The 15,901-nt window shown below is 45.0% G+C and overlaps 1 protein-coding gene across 5 annotated transcripts in view; it reads right to left on the reverse strand.

Annotated features, from left to right (window-relative positions):
* EPS8L2 (EPS8 signaling adaptor L2) overlaps window positions 1-15,901 on the reverse strand; it is a 139,059-nt gene that overhangs the window by 11,245 nt on the left and 111,913 nt on the right. For all 5 annotated transcript variants that reach the window (XM_005290613.5, XM_008174910.4, XM_065591931.1 and 2 more), the window contains 8 exons: window positions 14,911-14,990; window positions 14,191-14,317; window positions 13,751-13,839; window positions 7,256-7,330; window positions 6,207-6,355; window positions 5,780-5,906; window positions 3,991-4,085; window positions 221-332 (listed from right to left, as the gene is read on the reverse strand). In XM_005290613.5, the coding sequence (XP_005290670.2) occupies window positions 221-332; window positions 3,991-4,085; window positions 5,780-5,906; window positions 6,207-6,355; window positions 7,256-7,330; window positions 13,751-13,839; window positions 14,191-14,317; window positions 14,911-14,990 (854 nt within the window). The remainder of the gene's footprint in view (window positions 1-220; window positions 333-3,990; window positions 4,086-5,779; window positions 5,907-6,206; window positions 6,356-7,255; window positions 7,331-13,750; window positions 13,840-14,190; window positions 14,318-14,910; window positions 14,991-15,901) is intronic.

Below are 15,901 nucleotides of genomic sequence, written 5' to 3' on the forward strand. Positions count from 1 at the left end.
TCTCAAATCTCAGCTAAACCCATGTGCTAAGGCACTAGAAAAGTACCAGCCATCCTTTTCTTACTCCGATTTAAAGCTTACTATCTGAATGAAATGTCATGTTGCCAATCAGAACTTCCAGAGGAAAACTATTTGGGATTTTTCAGTCTCTTGGTGCATCTTCTTTCCCTCTCTAGAAAGCAGGGACTATAAAGATTTGCTCCTGAGTTTATTAATTTACCTCCAGGACTTCATCCTTCAGCACTGAGAGTTCATTGGCATTTCGAGCAGTGAAATCATAGCGGATTTTGGCATATTTCTTCGGCTGGGCCATCCCTTGTGCCTCGAAATTCCTTCAAGAGACAAAATGAGGTTATAATCAGGGCTCCTCTGACAGCCATGTCAATAATGCCAGTGCTGGAGGAACTGGTATTTGTAGTAACTATGTTAGCATGCAGCTAAAGAGACTGTAGATTGTTAATGGGGCAATGGCCCTGGACAAGTCGCATTTACTTGTGACCAGGAAGTGAACAGATTTTCATCACATTACAGTAAAAAGTCCTGCACAAGTGCAAAGTGCAGGCTCTTCAACCAATGACCAGTTCATAGCTGTGAGGTTGACTCGGGCCCTGGGGTGCCGGCCCCGGGCCAGTCCCCGGCTGAGCACCCCCGGCCCATCCAGCACCCCCGGCCCGGCCCAGCACCGCCGACCCGGCCCCCGGCTCAGCACCCCTGGCCCGGCCCCGGCCCCTGGCTCAGCACCCCCGGCCCCCGGCCCAGCACCGCCGGCCCAGCCCCCGGCCCAGCACCGCCGGCCCAGCCCCCGGCCCAGCACCGCCGGCCCAGCCCCCGGCCCAGCACCGCCGGCCCCGCATGTCCTGATTTTCCTGGACATGTCTGGCTTTTTGAGATTTCCCCCCGGACGGGGATTTGAGGCCCAAAAAGCTGGACATGTCCGGGAAAATCCGGACGTATGGTAACCCTAGGCTATGCAATGCAGATGGCTGGGAGCTTTCAGTCTTTATAGTGAGTGTAAAATAAGCAGGCCAAATTCTCTTCCAGTGGAGCTATGCTGATATAAACGGAAGCAGGTGTAGCTCCGTTGATGAATGCCAGCTGAGAATCTGGCCCAAACACTCACACACTCTCTCTCTCTCTCTCTGTTTGTCTAGATATTGACACCCAGCCCATTGTGTGGTTTTGGAGCGTCTAGTAATAGTTCTTCCCCAAAAGGTTTGTTTCCCCCACAATCCTAACTTTTGATTGGGTTATAACTAGCATGTTGTTATGGAAACACATCCTCAGTGTCATGATTTTTTTATTATTATTATTATTATTTATTATTATAGTATGTCCCAAACCACCCCCTCCCCACTCAAAAACTGGTAACTGGAAGATCTATGCCAAGTACAAAAGATGATGGCTCTTAAAATGGAACATATATTCATATATGCTTATGTGAGCAGTGGCCTACAGAGAGACAGCTGAGAGGTCTGTCATAAGATGTTGCCTCTAGTCTTCCTTGCTTGGGAGAACTTGTGTTCCAGGCAATAAATTGTCATAATAATTATAGCCTTGTACAGTATGTCAATAGCAAGTCTGTGGTGTTGGCTGGGGTTTGGAATCAATTCATTGGCAGCCTGAATCTACTAGAGAGGAAAGGGAGTGGTAACCTTTCCCAGCAGTTGCCCTGAAGGCAGGGAGAGGGAGGAATGTTTGAGTTGTATTTTTGTATCATGCCAGCAGCAAAGTGAGTCACCAGGGGAAGGGCTGGCACTTGAGGAGTTTAACTGCAGAGGAACCCGCAGCAGGTTTTTTGCCCACCATTACTAAGACCAGGTTTACAGTAGAACTTTTGCTGGTATAGCAGTGCCAGCTAAGCGGGCGGAGGGGTGGGGTTTGTGTGTGTGGAGCATGCACACACACACACGCACACTAGTGCTTTTGCTTGTATAGCTTATTTTGCTCAGGGTATTTGTATAAAACTTTTTTTGCCAGAACAAGCTGTGTTTACACTAGGAAGGTTCTACCAGCAAACCTTTTTTAGCGTAGACCTGGCCCTGATTCAGGAAAGTACTTAAGCATGTGCTTAGCTGGAATCAAGGCCTATATGACTACAGCTGTGTCATAGATGCTGCTAAATATAATCCTATCTGAGAGGTGGATAAGCTGGTAAAATGAGAGAAACATAAAGCCTGCTTGTGGAAATTTACTGATAAAAGAACTAAATGTCTGTAAGAATAAATTCTTCATGCACCAAAACTTTTTAAGAGAGATTTCTTTTATAACTGTGGCTGCTGCAAATTGATGTTCTATCAATAAAACACTGCAAAATAAAAATAATTATTAATGTACTTAACTGATTTGTAATTCCTACCAAAGAACTCCCCATTCTGGCTATAAAAGGTGGAATGCGTGGGCCACATGCTTTTCTTGAATATGGGCCTGTCGTCACATACAGTGCTACAGCAGTGCAGCTCCTTGGGAGACGGTTAATCCACCTCCTTGAGAGATGGTAGCAATGTCAATGGGAGAAGCTCTTCCATCAACATAGGGCTGTGTACATGGGGGGTAGTTCGGTATAAATGCATCATTCAGGAATGTGGATTTTTCAAATCCCTAAGCGAGGTGGTTATATCGATATAGGTCTGCAGTGTAGTCCTGACCTCAGTCTACACCAGAGTTTATAATGTGTTAATTGATTTCCAGTTAACTGGAACTACCTAACATAGTTGATGGCATTTGAATTTTCCCAAACTCCTGCGTGTGAGTTGGGAGGCGGCACGGGAGGAGGGAGAGGAGGATATCACATCTGGCTTTCTGGTTTGGCTCATTAGAAAAAATTCTGAATCCTGAAGTTTAGATCTGATTCAGATCTGAGCTTTTCCAGAGTTTGGATCTGGGGATTTCAGCTCTGGAGTTCTGGGGTTGGTCATCCTCATCTCCATGACAAACAGTTTTTTAAATCACAACAGATACTAGAATAAGATGATGTGGTAATAATAATAAATGCCTAGCCGTTATATAGAGCCGGTTGAATTTTTTTTTTTTTTTTAAACAAAACTACTTCATTTAGAATATTTTGGGGAAAGTTTCAATTTATTGATGGGGGGAGAGGAATCTAAAACAATTTTGGTTTGTCAAAAAGCAAAATGAAAATTCCCATTTCAAACAAAACATTTTTTATTTGGAATTTTTCATTAAAAATCAAAAATATTGTTGAAATCACACTACTTTTTTTTTTTTTGCAAAATACTGCATTGTTCAACAACAAAAATCTCAGCAGAAAAATCTTGACCAGCTGTAGGTTTTTGCATGTATTCTATCCTTAAAGTGTTTTTCCCTAAACACATAATACCAGGGGGAATGAATGTAAAGGCGCAAACTAACTTCTGTAGCCATACAACTATTCCACTTGAACAAACATTGCAACTGAGTATCCCAAACACAGGATAATATGCAGGGAAACAGAACCTCCACCAACTTCTTAATGTCAGCATGATGGTCTGAAATAAAAGCATATTGACTGACTGACAAATCAGCTGGTAATTCTTCCTCTACAAAGATGAAATACACTTGGGTGTAACCCATTTCCTTGCATATGTGCTGATTAAAATGCTTTTCAGGCAGGCAGTATATGCATGAATAATTATTTGACAACTCTGGATGTAGACAACTAGCATGAATTAATGATAGCAAAGAGGTACCGGGGGGAGGGGGCGGGAATATTTTAGTACACCTCTACCTCGATATAATGCTGTCCTCAGGAGCCAAAAAATCTTACCGCGTTATAGGTGAAAACACGTTATATTGAACTTGCTTTGATCCACCAGAGTGCGCAGCCCCGCCCCCCCGGAGCACTGCTTTACCGCGTTATATCTGAATTCATGTTATATTGGGTCGCGTTATATCAAGGTAGCGGTGTATTTATTTTTGTATTGTGATAATGCTTGGGGCCACCAATCAAGGATCAAGGCTCCATTGTGCTATACACCGGGACTAGTACATTACCTATTTACATGTTGAGTAACTGCTTGTGTTTGATCAGGTGTCTGTCCACGTTTTATCGATGAGTTACGATAGGGATATCCATTGGCTGATGACAGCTGGAAAGGTAAAATGGAGTCATAGTGTTACTAAAAGAGAGTAAATCTGCATCAGATACAGGAAGGTGGTAGTTGTAAACTTATCATCGCCTGGAGTCTTTAAATCGAGATTGGCTGTCTTTCAAAAAGAGATGCTCTAGAGCAGGGGTTGGCAACCTTTGGCACGTGGCTCGCCAGGGTAAACACCCTGGCAGGCCGGGCTGGTTTGTTTACCTGCCGCATCTGCAGGTTCGCCCAATTGTGGCTCCCACTGGCCGCGGTTCGCCATCCCAGGCCAATGGGGGCGGCGGGAAGTGGTGGCCAGCACATCCCTCGGCCTGCGCCGCTTCCTGCCGCCCCCATTGGCCTGGAGCGGCAAACCGCGGCCAGTGGGAGCCGCAATCTGCTGACCCTGCGGACGTGGCAGGTAAACAAACCGGCCCGGCCCGCAAGGGTGCTTACCCTGGAGAGCCGCGTGCCAAAGGTTGTCGACCCCTGCTCTAGAGGAAGCACAAGTTATTTTGCTTCTTTGTGTCTTGCTTACATTGTAGGGAAGAATAATTCCCTCCGCTGGATGAAATGCTAAGATCTGTGTCATACAGGTCAGGCTGGCTGATCACAGTGTTCCCTTCTGGCCTTAAAATCCATGAATGTACTTCCGAGTTTTTATAGTTTATTCAGATGAGTAAGAACGAATTCAGCTCTGGATCGACCCATTTACTGTATTTCAGACTCCATCACAAACTCCATTGTAGCACAGTTAGGTCAACCAATATTTTGTATATTTGGGAAGCACCTGATGGCGGCACAACCACCCATGAAGTATGGTGTGATTCGTGGGCTACTGCTGAAGAGGCCAGGATACTGTAGATGGTAACTGGATTTCTGGATTAAAATATTGCTGCTGATCATGACAGCTCCAGGGTCCGGTAAAGAATAAGTCCAACATTCTCTAGCCAGAGCCTGTTATTTTCAGGAAGAATCAAGAATAACTTGCTAAGAGGGTTACAGCAATAGGGCAAGCCAGCAAGCTTCGCAGTGACAGGCCTCTGCTCTGTACAGTGTATAGCCTATGGGTAAGTCTACACTGAAAAAACACCCACTGCAATGAGTCTCAGAGCCCAGGTCTACAGACTCGGGCTTGCACTACAGCTATAAAAATAGCACTAGATGTTCCTGCTTGAGTTCTGAAACCCAGCAATGGGGATGGTTCTCAGAGCCTGAGTCGGAACATCTACACTGCTATTTTTAGCACCAGAGTGTGAGCCTGAATCTATAGAGCTGGGTTCTGAGATTCACTGTGCAGGTTTTTGGGGGTTGAGTTGTTTTTGCAGTGCAGACCTGCCCTATGCGATTTAGTACTGGCAACAGAGAGCTAGGAACCTGGGTTCTAATCCAACCAACCCACTGACTCTTTGCACCTGATTCCCTGCTCACACCAGCATAAAACTGAATTCAATGGCATTTCACTGCAGTAATGGAGTGGAGAATAAAGCCCATTGCCTCATCTCAAGAAAGTCAGTAGATCTCACGTCTGCATCAACCCAGCTGAAAAACAGCAAGGCTCTTGCTGTGAACCTGGCATTTGTCCCTGAGGTCAGCTTCGAAATACAGGACCAGATCTGTAGCTGGTGTAAACTGGGATAGCAGAGGATCTGGCCTGCTGGCCGAGTAAGTTGGTAGAAAAGGAAGATGACTTGAGGCATGAGACCTACCTCTTCTTGTAAATGTCCAATGTCTATTTCCCATGGGGCTCCGCGGAAGATTTCCAGGGGCGGCTCCCATCCATTGCGGAACTTTGGGATGTAGGTTGGGACAGCAGACTCTCTAGGCCATTCCGCTCTTAGAAGATGGGAGGGAAAAATTATATGCAGAGTGAGATCCTCAACTGATCCATTTCTAGGACCCAAGTCCCCATTGCCTGGTACCCGCTGACATTACTTACATCAGTGCAGAGGGTGTAAATAGCCACACAGGTGCAGGACAACAGTGAATCAGGACCCTAGTTTTTCAGCCTATTGGACAAAATCCTGCCCTCACGCTCAGCCCTCCTGAACGGGCTACAGAACTGAAATGCTGCTCTGAATTGTTCTTAGAACTTGGAAATCTGCTGATTGTCCCTTTGCCCCGCCCAACTCTCACCTGGATCTGGTCCATGTCTCTCCAATGGACTCCCAGAGCGTCATCTCTTTCGGTGTCAGGTGTCCTCTCAGGAAATCTGTGGTGTCTTTAGAGAGAAGCGGGCTGACGACAGACCTTGCGAGTTCAGGGCCTCCACAGCTATGGATGATCTAGGTCACACACACACATACACACAATGCCAGTTACAAACTTTCACTTCATGAACAAATCCCACAATCTCAAACTGAAAATCAATTGTTCTGGGGTTCTTGTTGAAACTGGGAATCTCTCATAGTATTTCAGGGCAAGTATTGAGTGATATTTGCTTGAAATTGGGGCCCAGGACCACTCCATATTGGAACCATATTTTGTTCTCACGACCGTAGGCCCTAAGTCTGAAAAGGCTCGCAACCCTAGTGAATAGTTTGAGCCACATTCAAGTTTGTAATTAAACCTGAACCCAGATGAATGTTGCGCTGTTTCAAGGTTTGGCTGTGAATTTGTTGTGCAGTTTTGCACGATAGTCTGAATCCCCATATGCTCCCTGCAAGTGCCCTGGGTAAAAATAGGTGATTGGTGTCTTTGAGGAAATGGGGTTTCAGTGCTGTCCTAATCTAGCAAGTGAGGTGCTTGGCTATGTACTGCTCCTCTGACTTTCTGCAATGGCTGCCATCTTGGTCATGATCAGGGACTGCCAATGCTAAGAACACAAGACTAGAGTTTGAACTAAAGGACTAAATCTTGTGAGCAGGAGCTGTACTAGACTCTGGGGAACACACAACATGCCCCAAACAGTGGTTACATTTGCACCTGCTAGTATTCTGGGATAATTTGGGGAGCTAAATGCCCATGATTGGCATTGCTACAATGGTAATCACTAATGCAGGATCAGGTTCTATGCTCCCTGTGCTGCTCGTAACTTCTTACCTTGCACGTGTACACCTAATACTGGCGCACCTTCCCTTAGCCAGATCATGTCCAGTATCTCTCTGTCTGCCTCTTATTCTCTACTGGTGCTACTTTTTACACAGGCACATTAGTAAGAATAAGAATTGTATTTAAAGGGTTACCAGTTCCAGTGGCCCAAACAGGAAATGCACTAGTTCTGAAGCACTTGGGTTCTGGATATGCTTTCTCAATTTGGCCTGAAAAGAGAGAAGAATCCCAGATTAATCCAAACCTGGCTTTTGGTTCCTAACTTCTGTGATACAGAGAGATTACTGTTTTCTGGTACTTTCCCTTACTGTAAGAGACTGAGAACTAAAAAAATAAATGGTTAGCTTCCAATCATGAGACCTAGCCCAAGTGACATAATGATTTTGGGTGACTCAATCTTTTTTCTTCTTTGGTGTCCATTTTGAGACCCCATAAAGAGGCCTGATTTTTCAGAAAGTGCCAAACATCTGCCCTCTGAAAATCACAACCTTTCAAGGTGTTTTGAGTTGGGAACCCAAAAGCATTGATCATTTTTGAAAACCTGAACCATAAATTCCTGGGTAGAGAGAAGGGTCTAGAACTTCAGAGGTATTTAGGCATCTGACCCCATTGTGAGCTAGGTGCCCTGCAAATGTATTCAGCAAATTACCAACAGGGAAAATTCTTCACTGAGGCCTGGGTTACACCTAAAACGTAGGTTGACTTAGCTGCATTGTTCAAGGCTGTGTGTGACATCATTAAGTCAACCTAAATCCCACTGTAGATATGCAACTAGGCTGATGGAAAAAAATTCTTCTATTAACCTAGCTACCACTTCTTGGAGAGGTGGATTTACTACAGCAATGGAAAAACCCCTTCCGTCGATGTGGGAAGCATCTATGGCACAGCTGCACTGCTGTAGTGTAAAGAATCAGAGGGGTAGCCGTGTTAGTCTGGGTCTGTAAAAAGCAACAGAGTCCTGTGGCACCTTTAAGACTAACAGATGTATTGGAGCATAAGCTTTCGTGGGTGACATGCATCCGGCGAAGTGGGCATTCACCCACGAAAGCTTATGCTCCAATACATCTGTTAGTCTTAAAGGTGCCACAGGATTCTCTGTTTTTTGCTGTAGTGTAGACATGGCCGAAGGCCTTGTGTATATTTGGGGGTTTGCACCAATGTATCTAGAAAAGTTTTTGGCCACTGATTGCAGAATCCCAAGCATAGACAAGGCCTAAATGCTCTGCCTTTTGAAATGGGCTGTGTTGCAAAGGAAGAAGAAATGCCTGGGATTAAAGTATGATAATCAAGTGTATTTTTGCAGCAATCAATGGGAGATGTAGTGACATCACTTCAGTTTATGCCTCCTTTATTTTCTCTCTCTGTCACAAATTGTTGGCATTGCTACAATGGAAAATTAGATCTCTCACTGGAACTGCAAGGTACTGCGGCGCTGTGTGTGCTAAAATCCTTATTTTTGAGCCTTAATTATTTCTGCTGCATGCATCCTGTTGTGAGAGAGAGGTGAGGTCATCTGAGCACAGCCCTAGGAGCCAGGAACAGCTGCATTTAGTCCCAGCTCTAGCATCGAATCCCACTCTGCGGTCTTGGGTAAATCACTTAACCTCTCTGCTTCAGTGTTTCCATATGCAAAATGGAGCTGCCCAATTCACAAGCGTGATGTGAGGACGGATTCATGTTGGGGAAGTGCTACGTAGGTTCTAAGTAACATTAGGCTGGCGGTGTGTGTTTTTAAATATTAATGTGGAGAAGAAAATGTAAAAAAGAATTGATATATATATATAAGCCTACTAAGTGAAGTGACATCTCCTAAGGCGTGTGCAGTTACACAACCTGGGATTCTGCAATTGCTGTGTTTCTACTGGGGCTAGTTTAATTTATTAATATTTTCATTGCTACTTCCCCTTTACGTTCCCTCAGGGCAGCAGTTTGTATCTATGACTAAGGGCTCATCTAAACCCCCAAGTTGTATGGAGCTAACCATGCCAGTATAGTTAAAGTGGTACAAACCCCCTAACATGGATGAAGTTATACTGGTATAAAGGTGCTTTTTTATCAGTATAACTATTCCCATATGGGAAGAGGAATAAACTCTACCGGTTTAAGGCACCTGTGACAGATATGGCAATTTCCTTCAATATCTTTGGGAGATCTTACTGAATTAAGTTTCAGTAGATTTGGACTCCATTGTATTGTAAATGCAAAATTTATATGTGGATGTGGAATTGTATACAACTTCTCTAGGAGGCAGACATGACCAGTGTAAACTCTGGGAAGTGTTATGAGCTTCAAAGGACTATTTTAAACAATGAAGACAAGAAGGAATTTTTGGGACAAACAAAGTTAAGTGGGTTTCCTAGAAAACACCTGGACGGAGGTGAATGAAAATTCCCACTTCCAGACTCAACCTTTTGAAGCTACTCGCTCAGGAGAGCACCATTGTCTGACTGATTAGCTATTAATCGCCTCTGAAGATCAAAGACCCACAGTGTATACAGGAAAGGCAAACCTATGCGTATGTGTGCTTGTTCTGCACGAAAAGCTGTTATGAACTTGTAGCCATAGAAAAACTCCTGTGCGCGGTTTGAAGGACTGATCACTTACCAGAGCCCTTGCTGGAATTGGGGGTGATCTCTGGTAAGCTTATTAACATGTGTGTAGGGTATTTTTATTGTCTATAATATGTTTTCTCTGCAATGCTTTCACCTTAAGAATAAATGGGCTTGCTTAGAAAGAGCTGTGTCATAACGTATAATTGTGGGCAATTTCTGTGTATTGCCTCTGAGGAAAACGCAATGCATGGATGCAAGCTGTCTTAAGCAGTCTGACTTGCTGGGGAATTCACAGTCTAGGCAGGGAACTGTGTAGACTGGAAAAACCCCTGTCAGGAGAAGAGAGATGCAGGTGTCCTCCCAAGTGAGGTGACGACTGAAGAGCTAGGATCCTGGAGTGGGTGCCCTGGCTGGAACACAAGTGGGCAATACAGGCAGAGCTGCCGTCATCTGTGACAGCACCTTTATGCTGGTATAACTGCATCCATCCTATGAGTTGTACCAGCATTACTATTCTGTTTTTTTTTTTTTTAAATCACACTCCTAACATATTTATCCCATACAAAATCTGTGTATAGACCAAGCCTTTATCGATTTATGCTGAGGCAAGCGCTATTTAAAGGGAAATTTAGATCAACATTGTGCCGCCTTTACATACACGTTTCAAACTTTCATGTGGCCTGGTGTGAATGTATTAATAATGTGCCCCACTCCTAATTGTAACATGCAACAGCTGAGTTTTATCTAGGACAAAGTTCTAAACAAGTCACCATATTAACTTTCCAAAGAGGCTGCTTGTAAATCTTCCACTGAAATAGTTTTTTTCCAACAAAAAAAGGCTTTTCCATTAAATAGAAATTTTTGCCCCAAAATCCCATATTTATCAAACACTTTTTTTAAATTAAAATCTGAAATGTTGCTAACATGAACCTTTTGTTTAGATGAAAACAAACGTTTTTAGGGAAAAATCCTCTCGCAGCCAGCTCTAGTCTTAAAGCTGTTGGTTTTATATTATTAATTATTTGTACTGCAGTAACATCTATACACTCTAGCCCTATTGTGCTAGGCCAGAGGTGGGCAAACTACGGCCCGCAGGCCACATCCGGCCTGCGGGACCTTCCTGCCCGGCCCCTGAGCTACTGCCCTGAGAGGCTAGCCCCCGGCCCCTCCCCTGCAGTTCCCCCTCCCTCGCACCCTCAACTCGCTCCACTGCCAGCGCAATGCTCTGGGCTGCGGGCTGTGAGCTCCTGGGGCAGCGCAGCTGCAAAGTCCAGCATGAACCGGTGCTCTGTACTGCGCAGTGGCGTGGCTGGCTCCAGTTGGGCGGCACAGCTGCCTGTCCTGGTGCTCTGGGCAGCGCGGCTGTAGCGCCGCCAGCCTCTGATGTTCCAGGCAGTGCGGTAAGGGGACAGGGAGTTTGGATAGAGGGCAGGGGAGTTTGGGGTGGTGGTCAGGGGGCGGGGCGGTCAGAGGGTGGGGAACAGAGGGTTGAATGGGGGCAGGGGTCTCGGGGGGCAGTCAGGAATGAGAGGGAGGGGGCAGTCAAGGGTGGGGGTTCCGGGGGCTGTCAGGGGACGGGGGGGGTTGGATGGGGCAGGAATCCCAGGGGGGTCAGATAGGGGGCGGGGCCAGGCCATGCCTGGCTGTTTGGGGAGGCACAGCCTCTGCTAACCGGCCCTCCATACAATTTTGGAAACCCGATGCGGCCCTCAGGCCAAAAAGTTTGCCCGCCCCTATGCTAGGCACTGTAGAAATGCCTAATAGAGCTGACCCTGGTCCCAAACTGTTTACATTCTAACTGGAACATCTCGATGCTTCTGGTGTCACTTTTCCTCCAATGAGGCAAAGTTGAAGAGCCAGAGTGATTCTATCAGAGTCAGAAAAAATTAGCAATGGAAAAGACTTGCTAGGTCACTCCTAGAGAACTGGTGCAGGACTGTTCCCTACAATATCCTCCAGTCCAGACTTTTTAAAATGACTCAAGAGATGGTAGTTCCACCACTTCCCTTAGGTCATCATTCCCCAGTCTCACAGAACTTGTAGCTCAGTGTTTTCCCCTGGTATTCAGCCTACATTTTGCTTCACTTAATTACATCCCATTTTTCCTAACCTGAGCCCTCATTCTCTGGAGCAAACTAAATAATTCCTCCTCCTCTTTATAGCTTAATCCTAGAGGCGGGGTGGAGCAAAGGTGGATCTAAACCTCCCTTGATTGTGGGCAGGCCTCCAGCACAAGTTAACAGCAGCTTCAGGACTGATTTAACAGCTAGAACAGAATTCTGCCCCGACCCTGCCTCTTCTGTCATACTTCCTCCCCAGCCTCTGCTGGCTGAGGGAATCAGGAAAGATTGGGGTAAATTCAGCCATGCCAGCTAAGGATTCCTGTATTCCAGGTGAATCCTCGGCCACCTCTTTAGCGCAGTTTTTATGGACACTTCTTGCTGCCCTGGATGCACAAAGTGAGCTTTGTGGTGGGGTTCATAATCTGGCCTTTGGTGTTAGTTATCCTATCAGAGTTTGCCCCAGGTATCTTCCCCGCAAGTGATGGTCACTAGGGGGAGGAGTGGTGGGGTTTGCTGGCACTGCCAGCTCATTCCCTGGTGGGGGAATGTGTATTAATATTCAGTTGCAGTAGAAAAGTCTGAAGTTGGTCTGCCAGTTGCCCGAGACTTGTTTACAGTCTGTGGTTTCTCTGCAAATAACTTCCTTAAAACTAATCTTGCTAGATCTGGTTCATTGGGCAAGCTTGGTTAGAGTGCTATGAAATGACAGAATTCATTCAAACAGAGTCATTACCATGCTTTTCTAATATGTATAGTTAAGCAGAATCAGCAGCTTTTGGTACATCTTCACGCTTGGTAGTACCTGGCTCTACTGTTTGTAACAGGGCAACTCATCCAGAGGAGAAATGGAAAATAAGAGCTCTATAAAGCATTTGGGGAAAAAATTAGAAGCATGGGTATGCTCAGTTACCTATGGACTTCACAAGGCCAGTATTTTAGGAGCTCATACAAAGTAACGCTATATATAAAGTGTCCAATGTGAATCATATTAAAGCACAATGGTTCTTTCTTTCCTATTTACAACCTCTTTTCTTTCCTGCACCCCCATCGAAACAGAGAAGTAGAAAGATTGCATAACTAATCAGATGTTTTTAAAGGCAGCAAGTGGAAGTGTATGTGCAAAAACACTAACTTGTGCACAAATGAGTATCTAGATATCTAACGGCCTATTTGTGTGCACAGCTGTGATTATTGTGCTCACACAAATGTTGGCCTGCAATTATGTACGTATAGTTGAGGGCTGGGATAAACCTCATTTAAACTGTTGTAATCTCCACCCCTCATTTACTCTTTGAGAGACAGCTGAGCTGTCCTGCCTAAGACTAAAGGGGGTACATGAGCCTACCCAGTAACTCTGACCATCTGGGCGGTGTGCTCCACAGGTCATTTCCCTTGGGTAAGGGTGTGTGGATGGAATAGCAAGACAGACTGCGGCCTAGCAAGCAGCGGGTAACACAATCCTGGGAAAAGCCGAGAGAGAGAGAGTATGCCATTGGGGAGGTGCCAGCTGAAAAGTTTGGTGCTGTGAGCAAGGACACTGTCTCCTGTTGTTTGGTTCCTCCTGTTTTCAGGGAACCAGACTTTGTGCGTTCTGTGTAAATAAACACAATTGCCTCAAAGGTACCGGACTCCATCCTTCAATTCTCCTCCCTACCAGAACAAACTTCAGGGTTGAACTTTGACTAGAAGCTCAGGTCAAAAGTGGTAACAATATTTTTGTGCCTGGACCTTCCTCCTTTTTACCATTAGAAACCTGCCTCAAGAAACATTATATAAAAGCTTTAACCAGCATTTTGTCAGCAAGTGACTATGACATAGGAGTCTAGAATATGTTCCACCCATCCCTGTAGTAAAATAACCTGGAGGAAATAAAGCAGGTGCTTCAGTATTATTTTCTGTTGGTTTTGAGAGATCACAGTTGTTTTGCAATGTACATGCATAGTAGTTGTGTTCTATAGGCATACAGCACTCTTAGTGCAGCATAGAAAGGGAATGAAATACATTTGCACCTTACCAGGAGGTTGAGAGCCAGCTTAGTTTTCTGGAAGCAGTCGATGAACTCAGCCTCCGTTGGAGGCCTTGCTCTAAGAGTCAGTACCCCCTCTGAAAAGAAGTTGGGAAGAAAGATTATTTGAGCAAAGCATGCTTTCAAATTTCCGATGAATTAAAGTAATTGGTTTTAATGACAAGGGGTTATTTGGCTCATTGGATTTCAGGAGCCCTAGCAGTGCAGCACATACATAATAAAGACAGGGCGAACATCTTTTCTCCGTGCTGCAATCTTTGCGTACTAAGCTGGAGTTATAGAATGGTGCTGAATGTATTATGTCACTGAACCTGAACTTGAAGGCTTCAGGAAGATGCCAATTTGTGCCTGCTTAGATTTCCTCCCAAGTCATTAACTGAGCCCTCTTGTTCACCCACTTGCTTATTATGCTGGTTGATTGACTATACCTGCTGGCGCTTTCTTCTTGCTCTTCTTCCCTTTCTTCCGTTGGTTCAGCTGTTTGAATGCCTCTGCCGCTTTCTGAAGCCGGGCGACAAACACCTCAATGTCATCCAGGGTGCAGTTCAGGGTTTGCTGTGAATGGAGCAAAGAGACAAAAATGCTGAATCCCGGGCAAAACAGCGGCTACTGCATCAGACTTAGGAGCCTAAGCACTGAAGTATAACTTCCACCAGGACCTCAGTCCCAGGGTCTATTGATCACTTCCTTAGAGCCCCTGGAGGGGCTATTTATCAAGGCATGAAATAAAGTGGAATTGATCTTTTTCTAACAGTGTGATTTCCAGGCACAAAATTCTGTGTTTAGGCACTTCTGTTCTAGTGCATCTAACAATGTGGTATCTGACCACCTGCAAATGGGACTGCATGGCAACTGGAAAAAATAAACTGCATGAATAGCATCTCTGGGCCTAATCAGGACACTCTTTTCCATATCAAGTTAGTACCTCACTCTTTGAAAAATCCCAACCACTCAAGGAGTAAGGTGAGTACACGTGGCACAATCTGACCTATGCATCATCTTCTCTCTTGTCCATCTCCTCGTGGTGGGTATCTAGGTGCCAGTTTTAAATGATTAAATTACATACAATTTGTTCATGACGGACAAACTTCTTCCCTTTCTCCCCACATCTCTTTGCCTGTTATGGATGCCCAACTCCTGCTACCAACCGTTTCTTTTTCAATCTTCTGTGCTAAGATCGCTCGGGACTCTTCATGCTCCTGGGAGCTGGAGCTGCGTCGTTCAAATTCTGCCAAGCAAGCAAACGGCAGGGTGTTAAAAATCAGAAGGATGAAAACGGGGGTGCACTCCCAACAAATAATAAAGGCATTGTACCCAACTGAGTGATAAAACTTGATTGGGTTTTGCATGTTAATTTATGCTGAGTTACAAAAATGTGTCTATGGGAATGCAGAGAACATTCAGCTAGGAGGAGATCAATGGTGCTAATTAAGCCCTTCAGAGGTGTAGCACCTGTCTGCGATATCTGTGTATTGATTTATTGTCAGATTGCAAATGCAAACAGTGCATGAATCATAAGAAACCACAGCCAGTTAGTTAGTTGTAGCCACTGAAAACAATATGCAGGGCCAGATCCTCAGCTGTAGCTCCATTGACTTCAGTATTGCTGGGCTGGTCTGCTGGAGATCTGACCTGCAGTCTCTTGATACCTGTGAGCAACACAATGTGAGCTGCCACATTGCACTCTTAGGTCAAGGTTGACTGAAATACACATTCACATCATCCATCAGCAGAAGCTTCTATTGTCACATGGGCAAAAGATCAAAAATACAAGGGATGGTCAGACTGAAGAAAAGAGAATAATAGACACAAATAAATGCAAAGGCTAGTCTGCTAGTCCCAGTGTGCCAGGATTTCTGCTTGACTGATATTTTATACATGCTTGTACAAAAATCAGAGGAGCTCTGTGCAGACTTGTATGTGCTGCCTCAAGATGTAATTCTTTTTAATTTGCATAAGCTCACCCTGGAGTAAATAAAAACAAAGACACAGGTAGTCCATAGGCTTTCAGATGAGACTGGTCAATGACATATCGGTATTTCAGAATAAGCAGTTTCTGGGTCATCTTTTTTTGTTAAAAGAATAACAACTAAGTTCAGGAAACAAGAGTTCAAAGTCCCAGAAGGCTCCTTTAGCAAG

Source organism: Chrysemys picta, chromosome 4 (assembly GCF_011386835.1).
Source record: "Chrysemys picta bellii isolate R12L10 chromosome 4, ASM1138683v2, whole genome shotgun sequence".
Classification (NCBI taxonomy): domain Eukaryota; kingdom Metazoa; phylum Chordata; order Testudines; family Emydidae; genus Chrysemys; species Chrysemys picta.